The 22,768-nt window shown below is 33.0% G+C and overlaps 1 protein-coding gene across 2 annotated transcripts in view; it reads right to left on the bottom strand.

Moving 5' to 3' along the window:
• The window catches only part of GPC5 (glypican 5), a 2,135,463-nt gene that overhangs the window by 691,160 nt on the left and 1,421,535 nt on the right, over positions 1-22,768 (bottom strand). The window contains exon 8 of one of the 2 annotated variants that reach the window (XM_056808066.1): positions 13,756-14,640. The exons of the other annotated variant lie outside the window; for it this stretch is intronic. Coding sequence (XP_056664044.1) covers positions 14,609-14,640 — 32 coding nt within the window. The 3' untranslated portion in view covers positions 13,756-14,608. Of the gene's footprint in view, positions 1-13,755; positions 14,641-22,768 lie in introns of those variants that run through there. 2 annotated transcript variants of the gene reach the window in all.

Here is a 22,768-nt window from a genome sequence, read left to right as displayed (position 1 = left end):
AAAAGACAACTGGTCAGGGCAAAGGTAAGAGTCATTGGAAGAGGCTCCCTCTGAAAGTGATCCAAGATTATGTCAACTGGGTTTTCTGCAAGTTTCAAGTTTGCCCCTGCCCCAGAGAACTCACCCTGAGGGAGGTCCCAGACACACCTGTTTTGGACTGAACAATAGACCTTGAAGTGTTTGGACCCCAGTTTGGGTGGGACTTGGAGACATAGTCAAACGTTGAGTACCCTTATTTTTCTTAGTGGCTTCTCCCATTGTACTAAAGTCCTATCCCAGGAAGCCCAGCTCTTGGTCTGAGCCTTTCCTTTTGTATTCATTGTACTAGACCATTCCCTGATACCCTAGCTGCTGGCTGCAGCCTTTTTTCCCAAGCCTGCCTGCAGCCTGTCCATGTATGTTTGTTGCACTAAGTTCCCCAGAGGGTATAAAAAATCCCCAAGTTCTGTCACTCTTCAGAGATTCGTCTAGTGGACTGATTCCTCCCAGAGATACTGTCTCCAGAGTCCCAGGGTTTTGACTCTTATGTAGTTTTTGGCACTTGACTCTATGAGAGCACTGGTTTTATTGGATCAATCTCTTTCCTAATTAAATATTTTTTTCTGACTACTTTAGTAGTTCTGTGTTTTTCCTAGTTGACAATTGAATGTAATATAGAATTGATATTAAGCCTCAAAAATTCCAACAATAAGTCTCAGAATCTCTGAATCTGAGTGTAATGCTCTGTATATATATATATATATATGTATATATATATATATTTACTTTAATGAGAAATATCATGGATTCTGGATCTCAAATTCATTGAAGTTAAGACAAGTCAGGAACATCTCAAGGTCATTTTTTCTTCCTTTGCCAGATGCCTTTGAAGTTTACTATGTAAATGCTCAGCAGGAAACCACAATCTTCACAACTTCCAAATTTTGTTGGGTCAGAATTTTTTATTTGAAAACAGGTGAGGGAAGGAGAAAAAATGAAACCTTAATGATGAAATCTATCTCAGGGAACCATCATCAAAAAGAAAAACATTCTGCTCTTCTATGGAAACAGCACCTTTGTTAAAACTGAAGAGAAATTTAAACCTGTAGTCTTCACAGTTAAACTCTGAATGCCTTTTCAGAGATATTCAAGTAAAATTACACCTGAAAATTGTAGAAGCTCTGTCATATATACTAAGTTTGCACCATGATTCTTAGGCTTACAGGAATGAAAGGAGCCAAAGGAACTCATTATAATCCATCCCTTTGCCTCCACAAGGGAAGGATGTATTTGAACTGCCAAAGAAAGAGGAGCCATCTGTTTATGACAACATTCAGACAAAGAGTTCCTGTCGTCTGCATTCTTTAATCTGTTAGAGGCTAAAAAAAACTCCACTGACAGAATCACACAATTGCCAAATTTGAATGGACCTTAAATATCATTTAATGCATCCAGTATCTGAAATGGAACCTTTCTAAAATTTCACCCTACAAATAGTCTTTTAGCCTCCCTGTGAAGACCACAAATGATAAAAGAAATCATTAGTTCCCCAAGTAGTGCATTGCACTTTTGAACATCACTAACAATAGGCTATTATTATTATTATTATTTTGCTTAGCTAAACTCTAAATTCACTTGTCTGCAGTTTCCAACCACTCTTTCTGGTTTTGCCCACTCTGAAAGTGGGACCAACTCAATCCCTTTTCTATAGGACAGATTTTTTAACTTCAAGAAGATTCAGCTTCACTTTTTCAATTCCACTCCAGTATCATCATCTCTCCACACAGCAGGAAAAATCCATCATCACAGAGGTCGCATCAGTTTTAGTCTTCATGCCTCATTAGAACTGAGTATCCTATCCCCCTTTAATTGAGGGCTGGAGGGTAGAACAAAAAAACTATATCATATTGAAGTTGATTATCATTTCATTCCTAAGTCTTTTATTTTCCTTACCCCACCCCAATAAAAAATATAAGTGGGCACAGTTTTATTATAAGATTTGCAAATTTATAAATGCATTATCTCTTCCTGATGTTCCTAAGTCAGGATGTTCCTTCTAATTTCTTAAATTTCTTGAATTTAAAATGAAAATTAAAATATTCCCTTCCTGAAACCTCCCTCTACCTCCTTTCCCTAAAGGAGTTTGGATAGGCAAAGAATATTCAATGTATACATGAAACAATCCTTGCTTTTCAGGAACTTGAATTCTACTGGCTGTAACAGCAGCTATAATAAGCTTTTACCATAGTGCTCATTTCAAATCCTTTCATCATTTGCTTTGTCCTCTTCTGAATCCTTTCATGATGACCAGAGCACTCTACTATTGCCTCTAGGAAGCTGAAAAGGAAGCCAGAGACATGATCCCTGCCCTCTAATCTAATGAGGCCATCAGGACAAGTACAAATAGGTGGATCTATCTATAAATGTCTATATAACTAAAAATAGAAGTGGCAGAAACTAAAGTCATTGTTTTCGTCTTTGGAATGACTGGGGATAGAGGAAGGAAGATTTCTTCTACTCCTTAAGCAACTGTACTAAGCACTTCTCTCTTTGAATTTCTTTCTTCTAAATACTTGTTGAATTTTGTTAAAGCTATTTGGGATTCAAATGATATCAGACTTAAGTATCAGCTATAAACTTAATAGACCATCAATGTTGAGCCATTAATGAAAATAGTAAGTAAATTCCTCTAAAAGCATAGTTTAGCTCACTGATATGAACACCCTGCATATAATTTTGTAATGGACCTCAGAGTGGCATGGGCTAAAACATTTTTCCTGTGTATATCTCAGCATATTTCAAAACAAATCTTTTTTGTACTATCCCCCAATCCTATCAAATCTCAAGAATGAGAATTAGTCTGAGTGGCTTGGCTGGCTCTAGGAATAAGCATATATTATTTTCCATTCATCCTTCATAGATTCATACTAAATATACGAATATATGTACATGTTATCTAATCAAGTAAAATATGAGCGATTTGACAGCAGAAAATGCCTCATTTCTGTTTTTTTTTTTTTGTATACCCAAAGCCTAGCATAGTTCTTGGTTTATACTGTAATAATTCTAGTGGTAGTGATGGTGATGAAGATGCAGATAGCATTTTTAGAGTGCTTTAAAATTTACAAAGTGCTTTGCAATATACATTACTTTATTTGATGTTCACTACTACCATATGAGGTACATGCTATTATTATTTTGATTTTTTAAAATGAGAAAACTGAGGCACTGATTTTAATTGAGAGTTATATAACTATTATAAAATATCAGGGGTAAAATTTGAATTCAGGTGTTGTGTTTACATTTCCAAGTTCAGCACTCTGTTTAGGATAGGTACTTTAATTCATTGAGAGTGAAAAGTTGTAAAGTAAAAAAAAAAAGTTGGTCTTCATGGACAGTCATTGACTTCTGTACCATCCTCATTTGTTTTCAAGCACTTACTCATTTTTAGACCTTTACTTTACCCTTGCCTCCATAGGCCAATACCATCATCCTCCCACCCTCTTGCTACCCAGTTTTTCTCATTGAGGAACTCCTGTGGAATCAGCCACCCCAGTTAGTATTCTTTCTGTTACTTATTAACGTTGATTTAACATTTATTTCCTTCCCTCGCATTTTTACAAAGCACTATAATAGGCAAATAATCTTTTTTTGTTTTGTTTTCACAATAATATGATACTATTTTAGAGGGAGACTAGTTAAATATGTCCCCTTTTGTTCAGAGTGGGGGAAATAGGCAAATTAAGATAGCTGGACTGACTGATGAATATTCAAAGTGTAGTCCTTGACTCTAACCCTGTCTCCCTCTTCTAAGAATCTGGAAGTCACTGGAGCAGTTCAGATAAGAGATATTTTGCCATTCAGATATAGGTTGTAACCAGTTTAGTAGAGGGAGAAAAAGGATATTTTAAAGAAAATCTTTATAGTTAGAAATATCACAATTTTGGAAATGATTAGATATGGAAACAGACAAGAAATTAGTATTGAGTATAAACTGAGTTTGTAAGCCTAGGTGACAGTATAGTTGTGTGACTTTCCCAAAATGGAAGAGTTCTGAAGGATCGGTATTCAGAGGACAACAATAGCTTCTGATTTTGGCACAGCAAGGTTGACATGTTTATGGGACAACCAGTTTGAAATGTTCAGATCCACCAAATGTAATCTCTTCACTTTTAATTGTCCTATGGTTTAATCCCAAATTCCTTCACCATTCTAGCTGCCTTTCTTTGGACACTACAAATCATAAATATTTTCATATAGTTCTTGCCCTATCAATCTTTTATACTACCTCTCAACAGAGACAAGATCCCATCAGCTTTTAGAGCTACCATGTAACACTATTAACTCATGGTGAATTTACCATTGACTAAAATTCCCTGAACTTGTTAAGACTAGCTGTTATGCCTGTCTCGGTGTGTGTGAGTGGTGTTGTTTCTGTATGAATCAAAGTGAAAAATGGTTTTAGACACACTGATTAAATATATTTAATTTTGACCAGCTTTCTAAGATGTTAAGATCTTTTCATATCTTAAGTGCCATACAATTTATTAGTTATTCCTTCCTGTCTTGTGACATGTACGAGTGCAATAACAATATCATTTATACCCTTTTAATGTGTTTCATTAATTAAAAAATGTCAACCTGCACATATGCAATACCAAATTAAAGATACACATAAGTAGAGCTCCTTAAAAGTTGACCTTGAAATGGTACTTAACATTCTTTGAAACTGACCCTCAACAAAGTTAGGTCTTATTTTCTCATTTTTAATTCTGTAAAGGAATGTAGAATAAATGAATGAATGAATGAGTGAGTGAGTGAATAAATGAATGATAGGTAGTCCTTTAAACTATCAGTCCATTTCTGATCTTTATTTAATACTCCATACCACTGTCCCTAAATCCAGCAACAGTAAAGTGTTATATCGGTGTGGGTATGCTGAAAGAATATAGTCTTTTTTTAAGTCAGAGTAGTTCTTTACAAATATTAACTCATTATTTTCATATCTGCTTACAAGTCAAATAAGAAGTAAGTAAATACTATTCATTGCCCTTCATTTATTCATGCAAAAGTTGAAATAATAAGATATCCAAGTTCAAAGTCAAATGGGAAAGTATAGCAATTTCTGCAGTTTTACCTGATGTTTTTAATTATTTTATATATTGAGGAAAAATTAACTAGGTAATTTAGTATATCCCTATAACACTTTTTAACCTTACTTTTATATGTTTCTTTATTTTATATTTTGGCCCTTGTTATCTTCCCCTAAAACCATTCAGATCTTAGAGAATGCTGCTAGCTAATTTTTTTTTTAGATCAGGCTGACTCCTTTGGAAATAGTCTTGATGAGGTCAAAGATTCTTAAGCCAGAGTTCATTAACTTCTTAAAAAATATTTTGATAACTATGTTTTAATATAATTATTTTATATTGAAATCTTAAGCATATTTTATGCTTTAAAACATTATTTTGAGGAACCTGTAGGCTTCACTAGACTGACAAAGAAGTCTATGTTCAAAAATGTTACATAACTAACCAGATTCAACTAGTTTAATACTAAGATATCAAATACTTGAACACTCTTTTTTTTCCCCCTCACTTTAACTTGTCTCTAAAATGAAAGATTTTGAAAATTATTAAGTATGAGATTTGGAAATAGAAAGTGATCGCTAAATAATATAGCTCTCAAGATTTTGCAAGACATGTCTTCTATTTGTTCATCACAAGGACCCCGTAGAGTGATCAGAATGAGAAGTATTACCCTTGTCCTTTAAAGAAGAGGAAATTGACCCAGGAAAGATAATTGATTCCACAAGCCTTATAACTAGGGACTGGTTCTCAGACAGAGGAAACCTTTCACTCTAAAATAGTCTTTCTACATGGCATTATATCATTTATGAAGATAATGTGTGAAATAGAGGTTTTTTATTTTTATTTTCTCCCCAGTACTCCAAACCCTTCTTCCCCTTCTTCTAAACTTATTCCACTCCTTTAAAGAACTCTTGTCTCCTTCGCTGGCCTTTCCCCATTAATTAACCCTAGAGGGCTTAGTGGTGAGGAGGGAGAGGAGAAAAGGAAGGATGTAATCAAAGTGATTTATACCATAGGGTGAATTATTTTTTTCAATGTTCTAATGGAGTGTTCACATTTTCAGCTTTATCTCTAGGAATGGGCTCTCTCTTTGAAAAATGTTTCTTTATTTTATATTTTGGCCCTTGTTATCTTCCCCTAAAACCAGGAGCAAGTAGGTCAGAAAGAAGTAGGGCTTGGTGGAGCCTGCCCAGTATCCTTCAGATCGGGTCTTGCAGGCCACTCTGCTAAGAAGAGGAATTCTCATCAAAGGTTATGGCGTGCTAAGTCTAGGAGAGGCGATTCCCTAGTGAGGAAAGGTGTTCGCTTTTTGTTATATTCTGACTTCTCCCTGATGATCTTGAGCAAAGGTCTCTGCTCGAAGTCTGCAGTTTTCTGTGTTAGAGGACAAACAAGGAGATGGTACCCTGAGACTCATCCCAGGCTCTCTGGTGTTACTTACTCTTTGGATGCCTGGATCACAGCTTCAGAGCTGGAAGCCATGTTGGAAATCACCTATATTAAAACCCAACGTCGTGGCCAGCAACAAACACCCTCAAGTGAGGCAAGAATCAAGTGAAAATGTCAATGGGAAAGGTTTGATAAAATTCATAAAATACCATAAAACATAGAAAATGCTAAATCCCAATTTTCTAACTCAATAGGCAGGTCGAACAGATCCTTATGTACAGTTTGATGGCCCTATTTCTATGAGAGTTTGATACCAGTGATCTAGACCAAACATTTCATTTTGTAGATAAGAAAAATGAGACCAGAGAGACTTAGTAACTTATCCAGTGTCCCAAAGGCAGTGAAAAGGAGGGGCTAGAATCAAATTCAGGATTTTCCCCTCCAAATCCAATGTTCTTTTTTAATCCATCATGAAGCTTCTCAACAGGGATCATTGCTATTCTAATTGTTCAGATCTAATTTAATTTGTGTGAAAAATGTTTTCTAATCATCTTCACATTTTTTCCTGCATTTGTTTGGGAACTACATGGATCGTTGCTATTATTACCAATGAGAACAATGACAATAGTAGGTAGTATCTCTCTCTCTCTCTCTCTCTCTCTCTCTCTCTCTCTCTATATATATATATATATATATATATATATACTTCGTAGACCTCAAAGTGATATATATATGTATTTTATTTCATTTATTTAATTTCATCCTAACAATCCTATGTGAAAAGGGTTATTTATTAATTAATTTCTCTTCTAGAATTTATATAGAATATAAATAATGGGTAATATATAGATAATAGATTATAAATTATATAAAATATAATAAACATATAATTAAATGTATTACATATATAATTATATATCTATTATTTTTTCTAATTTATAGATGAGAAAATTGAATTTAAAAGATGTTGTGAGCTGCCCAAGGTTAGTAAATATTTACAGCTAGTAAATATGAGGCAGAATTTGAACATTGCTCTTTATAACTGACACTAGTATTCTCTGGGAGATGACTGATGTAGACAATGGAATTTTCTCCTGATCTTTTCTCTACTCCCTTTCCCATCTTGTCCTTCACTAAGTAAAAAGCATGTATTAAATATGGAACTTATTAGATCTTCAACATTTATTTACATTTCCCTTAAGTGCTATATGATAGGTTAGGGTAAAAGGATTGATTTTGATCTTATAGTTCTGTCTGGTTAGTGTAAATAATAAATCTTGCGAAATGAACACTGTATTCATATTGACCCTCCACATTTAGATTGAGTGGGAACTGAGCAGAGTGGAATTTGGGGGGAGCTTGCACCCCAAAGAAATCCCTCTAATGAGCAGACAGGAGACTTAGGTGGGATGCTGTCAAAGAAATTCAGCTTTATTTGGAGAAAACCAGTGGAGAGTGGGGAATGGGAATGAGGTAGAAGAGGGGAAGGGAAGGAAAAGGGATTCTGTCCATACAAGTTACTTTCTCAGGGCAAATATGTTCTCTTTGTAGGTGTAAGTACAGACTTTTATAAGAATATGGAAGCAAGAGTCTCCTTCTTCCCTCTGTCTGAATCCCTGGGGGGATTTGACATTTCAAATCTTGAGTGTGTGATTTTCAACATTACATACCCCTAAAAACCCCCATGATCAAAAAACCATGACTGTCATGGGATTTTCTGTCTGGGACAGGAAAGATACTTTTGAAGTTCCCTATTATTTCCTTCTTAGCTTATCTTGCTCTTCTTCCTAGAGTTGGCATCTTTCCCAGGCTACAGATAAACTCTTCTCAATGTTTTTGAAAACAGGTTAGGAAAACTAAAAAGTTTATGGGGTGAGAGGGGTAGTTTTATTCTAAGGCATACTAAGGGGTCATGAAATCAGGGATTACAAGTCAAATACTACTCTGAGAATTAAACACAGAACCTATGATCATATTTCAAATAATTAAACTTCAAGTAGTATGAATTTGAATACTTGCCACCACTTCATGGGATTCATTATTCACACTAATCAGGACCTAGCTGTAATGGCTTCCTCTCATCTATGAGCTTTTTATTGTACAAGGCAATTGCAAAAGAGAGAAGGATGTGTAGAGATCACAAGAGGCAGAGGAGAAAGGCTTCCTTTTAGACTTAGAAATTTCTTCTGGAGCCTCTGGTACTTGCTGAAAATTTTCTGATTTTTAAAAATATTCGTATAAAGATGAACATAGCTTTTCCCCCTAGCCAAATTGGGTAAAAAACTATTTGCTGTCTTGTAAGGTAGGAGATATCTATAGCTTTGGTCATATGGCCCTTTTCCCTTTGCTTTCTTCCAGGAATAATTATAGAAATCCACCCCCCCACCATGGGATGGAACAAAGTGAAGCAATTAGAGAAGTTGCTGTCACTGTTTTTCAGTCATTTCAGTTGTGTCTGACTCTTTGTGATCTGTATTTGAAGTTATCTTGGTAAAGTTATTGGTGTGCTTTGCCATTTCCTTCTCCAGCTCATTTTACAGATGAGGCCAACAAGATTAAGTAATTTGCCCAAGTTCACACATCTAGCATCTGATGCCAGATTTGAAATCAGTAAGATATGTCTTCCTGACTCCAAAAGTCCAACAGTTATCCACTGTGCCACCTAGCTGCTCCAGTTAGAGAATAGGTCATGCCTATTGGTAGGAGGAGAGGTAGAGTTATGTAAAAGTTAAAATGAAATCTTAATAATAATATTATATTTAAGAGATTTATTAATGATCATTAGAAATCAAGGAATAAAGAAGATAAACGCCCAAATTTACCCCTTACAGTTAGGAATGGTAGATATACCTGTATTACAGATGAGGGAAGATGAGAGGAAGGAAGACTTCTAGCACAATCCAGCTAAATTATAATGATAAGATATTGATGGCAGGCAGTACCTTAAGATTAAGGCAGTACCTTAAGAGGAATGTCCAGAAGAGAATAGGTGTCATAAGGAGGAGATGGTATTCCCAAAGGGCTAAATCAGTATTCAATTTTACATTTCAGGTGAAGGACCCTGAGCTTTCCAGGTGAAGGTATAATTTGAGCAATTAAATTATGTGTCTTTGTACTTTTAAAATTTAATTATTTTAAAATATCATTTTAATTTAATTAAATAAATTAATTTCAATTAATTAATTAATTAATTAATTTAATATATGCAAAGGCTTTGGGGGTACCCTGTGTTTGAGAGAAGTCCTGCCTAAGAAATGCTGCTGGTAATTATTTAATATATTTGGTATTGTTCCTTTTCCTACACTATGAGTAAAGAATTGTTTATAATCATTCACCTATATCTTTGAAATTGCCTTCCTTTGAAATATAGCAGGAAAGAGAGGAAGGAAGAGTTTCCTAATAGATAGTAGCAAAATTCATATTGGTTAACTCCACACTAAACACAAACCTAGGAAACAACTGTTGATACCATATTGAAATGTAGAAAGGATATGTGATTAATGACACCTGGCTCATAGTACTGAATAGTGGCAAGCATTTGGTCAGTAGTACCCACCACACCACAGGGTACTGTTATATGCAAATGCAGAAGTTCACGTATGTCTCTGAACATTTGTAGGAAGGAAGTAGTGCCAAATCAAGCTGATTTTTATAGAAAGCAGAGATTTTAAAAATCATGACTGTAAAAAAATCTTTAGTTTTTTAGTTTTTAGTATTTCTTAGGCAGGACTTCTCTCAAACACAGGGTACCCCCAAAGCCTTTGCATATATTAAATTATATTAATTAATTAATTGAAATTAATTAATTTAATTAAATTAAAATGATATTTTAAAATAATTAAATAAATTTAAAAAGTACAAAGACACATAATATAGTTTGAAAAATTTAAAACCATTTCTTATTCTATCTAAATGATACATTTTTAAATGTCCAAACAATGAGAAGAAAGAAGTGAGCAACTACAATAATAATATTTAATGCACATGGGAAATGTCAGTGTTAATATTGAACCACATGACTATGGCCCTTTAACATATGACATTCTCTTGAACAAGACTGAAAGCAATGCCAAGCAAAACGTGAAATAGAACAGGGCTAAGCTACTACCCTGGGAACATACTGTCCTTCCAATTTTAATGACCACAGTGTTTTTATTCTGTTTTAACAAATTCTTATTCTTAACCCAGAGCTAAGAGGATGTACCAAACTAATCTATCCTTGTGAGAAGAAAAGATTAAAACAAAAACCACAAGGCATGTAACCTGGATTCATCTGGTACTTCCACAGGACCAAGACATATTGTTGAAAAAGAACCTCTTTTGTGACATATAAAGTAATGAAGATGAGAAACCTCATAGAATTAACCTAAATGTGCGCAATTATAAGGCTTGCAATCTCATGAGTCTCTTTAGACCCTGGATCCAAGCCAAGCATGACCCAATTTATTCTTTATATCCCTCCTCCCTTTTTTTAAAAAAGGAAAATGTCATAGTTAGAGACTTTTAAAGCAAATCTAAGAAGCTCTATTTTAAATTTCAAGGTATATGGTAGTTAATAGATGGGAAAATCAAGCCACAGGGACCTGGTTTTTGGTTCAGAAATTCAAAAAAGGAACAGTGATTATTAAGCAGTTCCTTACAGCTTTGTGAATAAAGATTAGATTATGTTTCCTTGAAGAGACAGCATCTGATAGTATATGTGTTAAAGAGAAATGGACCTCTGTTGGCCATGTAGTGACTTAGAATACCATAACTAACATTATCTTTCTTGTATGTTGTTTTTTAATTTATTTTGCCAAAGATTTCTAATTTAAGGTTCATCTTCAGTCCCAATGACATAATGTTGACACTGAGATAGGCTGATAAATATGGGCTTGAGATTTTTATATACTTATGTCACATAGAATTGTGCCATGGTGGACAGAACATGTATTAGATGAAGGGACTAAATGTCTATGAATACATGTAATTTGCTTCATATTTTCCAAACAAAATGATATACTTTTATGTATTATTATATAATTATTATCATTTAACATCACATTATTATATAATAAATGTAAAAGTTAAAATTAATATACAATAATTAAGTATTATATTTTAAAAGTTTATTAATAATAACTAAAGTAAAAAAGCTAACTATCTCAGCCCCTGGTCACAAGAGAAGAGAGTGAATATGGCAGAGACACCAAACTATATAGAAGTGCAACCACGCAAATGTGGTGGAAATATTAAAGGGAATTTTGGGAAATACTTAAAGGAATTCTGGGAGACCTAATTCAAAAGATACAAAATTTCCACTTACAGAAATATATGTTATATATTATTTCTAAAGTCCTACTGAGATGCTTCATTAAGAGGAGTAAATGCTTTGGAAAAAGGACCCAACTTTTTCAACCCCAATTGTTAGCAAATTGCAACCAAATAGTCCATAACCCCCAAAAGTCCCAGGAGAGGTGGCACAACCTAAACCACAAGCCTTACTTTTATCCTAGGTCTCAAAGCAATTATCCCAGAAAGTAGATACTACAGAGTAGGGTCAGGATAAACTAGCAATGGCCATTTATAAAGCAACCCAACCAGGCCAATGGAGAGCCAAAGTATCAAGGCATTCTAAAGGAGAGATAGAGAGTGGCATGAGATAGGCAAGTCAAACCACCATGATTCTCTCAACTGCCACCTTATCCCAGATATGGATGGAAATAGCCCAAGATCTGAAACAAAGAACGTTTGGAATATCCATCTCCCCATCTCTCCCACACCCCACAAAAGCACCACTTCAAGTATGTATTCCACAAATATTACTGATAGGCATAATCCCTGTCGTGTATATGAGCTCCCTCTTCTCCCCTTCTCTGCATTGCAAAACCCCTTGACATCATCCATCATGTACTATTTCTTCCTTTACTGTAGTCTCTGATGAAGTAAGCCCTCCCCCCCCCAACACTCTTTCCCTTAGGGAACTCAGAAATTCCAATGAGTTTAATTATCAGTGTAGTTTGTAGTTAGCTTGTAGCTTGTAGATATCAGTATATTCAATTCCAGTCTCTCGCCTGAGCTCTAGTCCCTTATCACCAACAGCTTTTGGACACCTCAAATAGGAAGCTACATAGACATCTCAGACTCACCATATTCCAAATGTAATCCATTATCTTTTCCACAAAACTTCCCTTCCTTCTGAATTTCCTTTTGCTGTTTAAAGCACTGACAGGCTTCTAGTCTCCTAGAGTCTCAATGTGGGCATTATACCACATTCCTTAATTCTTTCTTTTCTATCGCATACAATCACCTTATACTTTACATGTCTTATTCACCATGTTTTTACTATGCTCAGCCACCACCTTAGTTCAAGTCCTTTCTTATTCCTCTCTAGATAATTTCAATGGCCTCCTACTTTAAGCATTAATTTCAAATCCTCCTGCAGGTCATGAACACTAATTTTGGGTGAACCCACAGGCTCTGTTCTGGGTTCTTTTCCTCTTGATATCATCCTATTTAGTGATTTATGAGCTCCTGTGCTTTCTAATTATTATTTTAGTACAAATTATATCTATATACATATGCATACATACATACATATATATAATTACTCTTCTGAGCTCCCATATTACTCCTTTGGGACATCTCAATTGGAGGTTCAATAGGCATCTCAAATTTTCAATCTCAAACACTTCTTTCTGTAGTGGCAAAGAAAAAGGAAACTAAAGGCTTCCACAGAAAGATCTGCTGTAAAATTTTTTCTACATATGAATCCTTTCCTCTTTCTTTGATCTTTTTGAGGTATATAGGCATTGATCTTCCAAGTAACATATTTATCTAAATCACAAACAAATGATCTTAGTGGAAAAAATATAAAGTCTTTTTGAAGTTTTTCAAGAATGTAAAAATTGTTACTATTTTTATTAAATAGAGAAAGTTAAAAGTATTATTCACTATTCAGAATATATTTTTCTAAAATAAAGGTGGTTTCTCATGGGAAAATTAAGATAATTCCAGCTTTTATTTGCAGTTTTTTATATTAAATTGTGGACAAAATTCCTTGTAGCCTTCAAATTTAGGGATAATTTAAAGAAATAATCATTATTTCTGAATTTTTTTTTTGCCAAGAATCAAACAATAGAATAAAAAGTAAAAGGATGTAGGTTAAATTTTTAACTGAAGCAGAGTTATGTAAAAATCTTGGTGTTAACATTTTCAATGTTAAGATGTCTATGAGTGAAAAAATTATAGTGAATAATGTTATTCAAATTTGATTTTTAGACATAGGATTTTAGAAATAAAAGAGACCTCAGAAACAGACTGATTCAATCTTTTAATTTTTTTGATTAAAAAAACTAGTAACAAAAAGATGGATTTCTAAACATACAGTGATAGTTATTACCAGAACTAAGATTAAACCACACTTTTTCTTTCTCATACATATATATATATATATAATTTTATGTTTTAATTTATGACATGTAACAAATACAATAGGTTCATTGCAATTTTTTAATTGAATACACTGGATGTCTGTAGAGTTAGATTCTCTATAGAATGGAAAAAATCCACTGAATATTATTTATCCAATTTTAGAGAAATATCCCGGCTTAGTTAGATTTGTCAATCTCAAGAGGGTGCTGATGAGGTTAGTTTCATTTCCATCATTTCATAGACAACTTCACTTTTCAATGTTCTATTTACATGGACTACAATCCTAATTTGAGCCAATTGTTTTGAAAAGGGATGTAATTAATTGCAATGAACACCAGGTAAAATAATAAGCATATTTTGGATAAATCAATGCAAACACTTTACTGGATCTGAGATGAGGTATGAAGTGGTGATAATAATACTGATTTCCCAACTGAAATTTTATAAATCAGATTTTTTTAGAGTATGATTATAAAGTTGTTGGGTATTTTGCTTTTCATTTCTACGTACTGTTAAAATATCAAATTTACCAAATGTCTGAGATAGACAAAGCTGATTAAAACTGAGTAATTATATAAGGATTCAAGAAAAAGAGGAAAATGATGGAGATAATTTTTCTCTAAATTTAGTGATCTCATTTCAAACATGGCTTTATCAGATAAAGCTATTAATCTCTGCTTTTTCTAAGGCAGTTGTTTTCTTATCTTTTGAAGATGAAATACATCTTCTTGGTGTTGTCAACTGTAACTCTCTTTTACCCTGGGACTGCCTGAAATAAAGAAAACAAGAAGAATAAGTTCTGTCCAATAAGATGTGTGATATGGAAAAACATCAAAGACATTAAATTTCTTTTACAAAGAATGAATTTGGCAGAATATAATAAGCTCCCAAGTGTTTCATTAAGTTAGATAAATGATTAATTTTGTGTTGTCTATTTCACTGTTCTTTTCCAATTCCACAAAAAAAGTACACTGAGATTTCAAAAACTGTTTTAAGTTGTAATGCTGTTTAGTGCTATGAGAAAAGTTGTCAACTGTTACTTTAAAGAAATTTAGGATAATTTAAAGAATTGCTAAAAAAGCTAACAAGAATGTATATGTGTATAAGAAATTAATGCATATTGATATCTAAAATCGTTTTCTGAAATGAATAGGGCATAAGGAAAGTTCAGTCACTACATTGTTTGAAAGCATCCACCTAAACACAGAGAATCAGATCACTGTGCCCTTATAAGTATGCCTTTCATGTAAGAAGCATAGAATCCAGTTGTTACAGAAAGCAAGAGACAACATTCAAGAAGTTGGAAAAAAGTATCACATGAACAAAATATTAGCATCTTGTGAAAAGTTGGCAGTTCAAATGTAAAAGCTAAGTGTCAACAGGTCAATCCATGAAGAAAATGTTTTATGTACCCACTGTGCCAAGTCCTGGGCTGTCACAGAAATGCACAGGTCTGTAGACATTTCCTAAAACAAGGCTGAACTAGTTCACTTGGTTTTTCCAATTGTATCACTAATTAGCAATTTCCTACCTTCCTTGGCTCCAGGGAGGGAGAGGCAGACATATTGATCAAAATGTTAGTAAAGCATCACTTTGCAATAAGTGTCTGAGTGGTGTTGCAACACTCTGCACTTTTTGATAGACTGAGAAGGTGGCATTTTGCCAGACCCATCTTGTTATCAAGAAATAAGACAAATGCTATTTCCCTTGATAAATGAGTCAGAAGAACAAGTGGCTCTTACAAACTTCACATTGCACCATGATACTGTTTTCATACATCCTCTCACTGTAAAACAATGAATTGGACAAAAAGAATAATGTATTATTAATTGTTACTGAATAGATGGTTATTCCTCTAAAATAGATATAAAAAGAATAAGATAAATAATGACCTACAAAATAGAATAAAATATTATTTAAATTAAATTGTGTCAAAATATGGGACACTTAACAGACATGTTTGCTTGGGCTAGTACCTAACTTTCTGGCTTCTCTGTAAAATAGGAATAAAATAATTATAATAAACATATTTATTTATATTATGTACATAAAATATATATATATATATATAATATCACAAGATGGTTGTGAAAATTAAACAAGATAATTCAGAAAAGATGTTTTAAGAACCTTAAAGCACATTATATATGTTGGCTATAAAAGCTATAAATAGGATTTATATACTCTCTATTCTTCCATGGTGGTCGACTTTGCTAAATCATTTACCTTATTTGTGTCTTGGTTTCACCCTCAATAAAATGATGACAATACTATTTAGATGACCTACACGGTACTATAATCCAACGCTATATACAAATGTGAGATGCTAACAATATGGTAATTTCTTATAATTCTTTAAATCAACCTGAATTTTAAACAAAGTATTTACTTCTACTGTGATCTGAAGTATCATATCCATATTAAGGCAGACTCAAAGGCCTAGCTTAGCAAAGAATATATATTTCTAGAGTTTCTGTCTCTCTTTGCCATTGACTTACTATAGCTTTCAACGAGTCATAATTAAAATGAGAATATCTCCGTCAAGGCAAGAATATTGATGAAATAGATCTTTACACCCCCCAGTCTGTGCTAGAACAACCATTTTCTCTAAGAAGAAATAACAAATAAAGTGATACGTGGCAAAAAACAAAACCAAACAAACACAAAAACACAAAAAAGGCTATTTTATCCAATGAAAGAAATTTTGCCATAGAAGAATTCTTCTTTACTGAAGGAATATGATTTTAGTTTTAATAATACTTAGAATTAAATTGTTCAAGAGTTCAAGATTTTTAAAAGACCTTACTATTCTACCCTTTTGAGTAGCAGACACAAATGTGCACAGCTGTGCAGGACTCTTTCGTATGGCTCATGAGGGAGCCTGGGTCACAGAGGAAGAGCTCTAGCACTCTACAGGTTGCAGGTACAAGGGAGTAGGGACCTTGATCACACTTCAATGGTGGAAAAGAGTGCTTTTAGTTAGTTGCTTACAAGGCAGAGCCCAGGCTAAGTGACCCTTACTCTCTCCTTACATCTTACCACCTTAGAAAAACTGAAAACCCATGAGTCCCCTGAAGTAACTGAAGATAACAGCATGAAAATCCTGAGGGTTGGGACAGTGCCCACTTCATACCAGGAGCAAAATCTACTTTTCCATTAAGTTAAAAGTCATGAAATAGGCTAAGAAAAGAACGAAGCCTTCTTTCCCGCCAAATAACCTGATCATAAAAAGCTACTATGGTGACAAGGAAGCTGAAAACTCAAACTCAGAAGTCAACAATTTCAAAATGACTACATATAAAGTCTCAAAATATAAATCAGTGTCAGACTTAAAAAATATTATAAAAATCAACTGAGAGGTAGAAGAAAAATTGGGAAACATTGATGTAATAGATTTCTCTAAAAAGAGAGAACATTTTGATAAGGGAAGCAAAAGAAGAGAAAAAAGTTGCCCAAGAATTCAGTGAAAAATTACAAATGACCAAGGAGAAAAGGAATTCATTGAAGAAAATAAAGGCATGAAAATTAAATTTGGGCAAATGGAAGCTAATGACTCCATAGCATATCAAGAAAGATTAAAACAAAATCAGAAGAATGAAAAATAGGAGGAAATGTGAAATATCTCATTGGAAAAACAACTGACCTGGAGACCAAATTAAGGAAACTAAATTTAAGAGTCATTGTTCTACCTGAAAACTAGGATTTTAAAAAGAGTCAATTATAAAGAAATTGAAATTTATATAGAATTAAACTGAAATTGATATGTAAATTGAAAGAATATAACAAATACCTTCTGAAAATGATCTGAAAATGAAAACTCCCAGGTATATTAAAGTCAAATCCTAGAGCTTCCAGTTCAAGAAGAAAATACTATGAACAGCCAGAAAGAAACAACTCAAATTCCATGGAGTCACATGTAGGTTAAGACATAATTTAGCATACACAACAATATCAGTTCTAGATATATATCCTAAAGAGATGAAATAAAAGTGGTGGGAGGAGAAAAATTACATATATTAACAAAAATATTAATTGTAACTCTTTTTATTGTGGCAAAGAATTGGAAAATAAAGGGATGCTCATCATTTGGGAAATAGCTGAACCAACTTTATTATATGATTATATAGAAATCGTATTATACTAAAAATTGATGAGCAAAATGCTTTCAGAACTCAAGTGTAGTGAGGAGAACCAGGAGAAACTTGTCCATAGTAGCAGCAATATTTGGAGATGGTCAACTGTGAATAATATTAGCAATTTTCAACAATGCAATTATCTAAGAAAATTCTGTAGGACTTGGGACAAAAACTGCTATTCGCCTCCAGAGAAAGAACTGATAGCATTTGAATATATAATGAAGCATTCCATTTTTTAATTTTTTTCATGTTTTTTTCTGTTTTATGTGTCATTTCACAACATGAGTAATGTGAAAATATTTTCTATGACTGCATGCGTATAACCTATATCAAATTGCTTGCCTTCTTCTTACTGAGGGTATAGGGGAATGAGAGAGGGAGAAAATTTGGAACTCAGAACTTTTAAAAATGGTTTAATATTTTTCATGTAAATGGAAAAAATGAAATATTTAAAATATATATATTTTTAAAAATCCAATAACTATGGACTCTGCCTTAGCTGGAATTTATTTAGTATATATTTTCATATCCTCATTTTGGATGAGAGTTTCATGATATATTGGAAAGTGCTTAGAATTAGGAATATGTATGTTCAAGTTTTGCTCCTGAACATGACTATGTCAACTTGGGCAAGCCACTGAACTTTTCATACTCTGGGCAATTCTTTAAGATTATGAGTTTCTTTTTTAAATTGTACATTATTTATCCCTAATTAAACATAAAACAATTTTCCAACTTTCATTTTTTTCAATTTTGACTTCCATATTCTCTTCAACCATCCCTTCCTCCCATACTTTCATCTTCCCTTAAAAGAGAAAGTAATCTGATATAGATTTTACATGTGTAATCATGCGAAACATTTTCTTTATTAGTCATTTGGTGGAAAATATCTTCAATTTTAAAAAGAGAAATATGATATATTTCAGTCTGCATTCAGAATCAATTAATTCTTTCTTGGAAGGTAGATGGAATTTTTCATAATACATCTATAAGATTGTCTTGAGGCAATGCATTGCTGAGATAAGTAGGTAATTCACAATAATTTACCCCAAAATATTGCTATTGCTTGGTACAATACTCTGGTTCTTCTCACTTCACTTTCGCACTAGTACATGAAAGACCAGATTTTTCTGAAAACATCCTGTTCCCCATTTCTATTAGTATTTTATCATAATTATATACAACTTGTTCAGCCATTCCACACTTGATAGAAAACCCCTCAATTTCCATTCTTTGCTACAATAAAAAAGAGATGCAATAAACATTTTTGTACAAAGAAGTCTCTACCCTGATTTTTTTTTTTATTTGGGATACAAACCTAGAGATGCTATTACTGGATCAAAGAGTATAAACAATTTTAGAGTCCTTTGGGCATAATTCCAAATTGCTCTCCAAAATGGTTTTATCAGATAATAACGAACACTATAAGTTTCAAAAAAGGCACAGAACTCCCTTACAAGAAGACATTTCTTCCTCAGGGAGTTTCCTAAATCAATGAAATCATTGGTCTAGACCCTAAGCCTAATCCCCTTTTTATGTAAGCATGTACATATTTTGTTTCCCTTTAGACTAGTTTTGATGTCCAGGGCTACTTTGTTATTGATTTGGTTTTCCTGGTACCAAGCAAAGTGCAGGCCTGGCACATAGCAGAGGCTTGACAAATGCTTGCTTGATCCTTGGACAGAGAATACAGACTCTTGTAAGGTCAATCCTTGAAGTCAATAAGAATGGTTTAGCCTGTCATAATTTGCATTTTGTTGGCTTAGCTTTCAAAAGTTCTAGATCACCTTCTTTTCATAAAGTAATAACAAGAAACTATTTTTCACACGTCAATAGATCATATATAATTCAATTATATGCGAGTTTTTAAATAAACTATAAACAATGTGGACTTTGTGTTTTTACACATCACTTTTTATATTTTTACTTAACCTTTCTTGTTGTTGATGATGCTTAGTAAGTATATAATCATTTCTTTTAATTTACAAGTTACCTAAAAAATCATCCCAATTGACTTGCCATCTATTTTACCTGATTGCAAAACTGACTGCCCCTATTTCCTAGACTGTACTGTTCAAAATAGCTTCTCTTAAAAATAAGCCTAAATTTTCCCAATGTGATAGGCCTTTTCCTCATATATTCTTTCTTTTCCCAATTCAATCTTCCCTACTTCCTTTTTGATTAATTTCCACTTATACCTCCATAATTCTTTTGCAAACTTCCTGTTAGGATGTAAGCTTCTAGAAGTTAGAAGCCCCATTTAAAAAAATTCTTTCTATCCTCAGCACTTTGCATAATTCCTCCCCAGTAATAGGACTTCTCCTTTTCTCCTAAAAAAATGAAATGAAATTCATTTAGGAAAAACATCTTAAACATACAAAATGGGAATAAACATAGTATGATTTAGATTTCAGGATGAAAATAACACTCTCATAATGAAATAGAAGAAACAATGCAGTAAATATTTCAGAGATTGATTTTATAAGGAAAGTCATTGTTAAGTAGAATTAATAAATGCTTTTTTGAGTAAAGTAAGAGTTAATATTTATCTATCATATTTTAATTAACAGATCATTTCCCTTTCCCAGTCTTGTGATGTATGCCGTACCATTTTAATTATACTCATTTTGCAGATGAAGGAAAAGAGGCTTAGAGAGGATGTAATGACAATTTATTCACATAGCACCAAATATTAAAGACCATATTTGAACATAGATAGCAGGGTCTAAGTACCAGTACTCTAATGTTTCAAAGTCAGTATTGAAACCTAGCTCCTATACTCTTTCCCACTTAGAACCTACCTAGCTTCTCTCCCAGACTAAGTTATTATACTCAGGTGAGAATTCAATGCTTAGGTTGAATTTGACTGGAATAATAAGCAGGTACAAGTTTCCCTACTATCTAGAAAAAGCAGTTCTCAAAGCATATTTCTCATATGATTCTCATACTCCACACATTTTGGAGCATTTACTATATGTCCAGCACTGAGTGTGATCCGTATACTCCTTTACCACAAGTATTGAATCAATAACCACTGCTTCTAGAAAGAACAAAAAATGGAGTTCCCAAATGTTCCTTTAACAATTTCTATGATTCTACAAAAAAGCAATAAAAAATAAAACTCTCTCACCAGTTCAAAATTCTCTAGCATATATATATATATATATATATATATATATATATATATCACTCTTCAGAATATAAATTCTTTAAAGGTAGAAGCTATTGAACTTTTGTCTTTTTCCCTTGGATCCTAAGAAAATGCCTTGTAAGTAATAGGCATTCTTTCTTCATTATTCTTTTATACATCATTCATTTCTTCTACCTCATTTATTCTTAATGATAATAATATTTGAGATTTTAAAATGTCATTATGGAATGATGTTATCAGGAAAGACACTGCTAGCAATGAGCTATAGATTTCACTGGGACTTACCTAGATTTCCATTATATACACATATGCACGCATCTACAAATTTAAAGTGAAATCTCCAGAATAGCAGAAGTCTATTTCTTTTTACCAATGTCCAAAAAATTCCAGAATTTTCCCTCATTATTTCTGATTTGAAAAATAAAGAACCGAGTTTTTATTTCATAGGTTTTATTATGTAGCTATAGAATCTTAAATTTTAAATGAATTTAGATACAATCTAGCTTAATTTCTCATACAATGTAAAATATTTCCAAAAGGAAGTCTAAATTTTTCTTGATAATTTCCAGTGATGAGAAACTCAAACTGACTCTCATTTAAAATGATGTAGGTCAGGGTGTTCATCATTTGGGGAATGGCTGAATAAATTATGGTCTTTGAATTTCATAGAATAGTATTGTTTCAGAAATTTGGAAATGTGTTTATTGTCCTTGACCTCAATATTTATTTGGCGATATAATTTACCCAAGAAGGATGAATAGTAGCCTCTAAACTCTCATTCTTTTGGACAGATTAACTTGAAAAAGTATCACTCAATCTCACAAAATTTAGTGCATTCAATGGTGATGATTTCATTCTGTCCCAAATTCCATAGCATTGATTCAGGAAATAAAGTTGCATTTATTGAATCAATACTGAGTCCTATTCAGGCAATTTAGAGGTTTCAGAAGAAATGTCTAGAATAGCAGCAATTACTTTCCTTATAAAATTGGTCTCTGAAATATTTACTGCATTTTTTCTTCTATTTCATTATGAGGCTATTATTTTCATCCTGAAATCTAAATCATACCATGCTTATTCCTATTTCCTGTGTTTAAGATGTTTTTCCTACATGAATTTCATTTTATTTTTTAAGGAGAAAAGGGGAAAAAAACTAAGAATTATTGATGAATGACTGGACAATGTCCCAGAATAAAGCAAAGATATTTACATGTGAAGCTGGAGATTAATAAATTTCTTCCAAAAAGGCTTGTTAAGGAATGAATACTCATTGTAGGAAACCAAAGCAAAAGCTATGCCATCCCTCAGGAGTATTTCTGTGGGAAGAACAATGTACAAATTAATGATTAGTGGAGATTGGGATTTCTTAGCTAAATAATTTATCACATTTTTTTGCTAGAGATGGCTGAGATATTTCTTATTATTTCTTTCTAAACTATCATGAAACCAGAGTAAAATGAAATTATTATTTTTAATATTTTGTCAGTAAGAACTACTTCAACTGTTTAAATGTAAAATGTGAAGATTTTAAAGAAAAAGTAAATAAGCAAAAAAGTCATTGTAATTCTAAGAAAATACAAGCTAACAGTGGGGAGGAGGGAAGAAGGCTG

This window comes from Monodelphis domestica, chromosome 8 (genome assembly GCF_027887165.1).
Source record: "Monodelphis domestica isolate mMonDom1 chromosome 8, mMonDom1.pri, whole genome shotgun sequence".
NCBI classification, from domain to species: Eukaryota; Metazoa; Chordata; class Mammalia; order Didelphimorphia; family Didelphidae; genus Monodelphis; species Monodelphis domestica.
The sequence above is the reverse complement of the archived record's forward strand: the minus strand, read 5'-3'. Positions and strand labels throughout refer to the sequence as shown.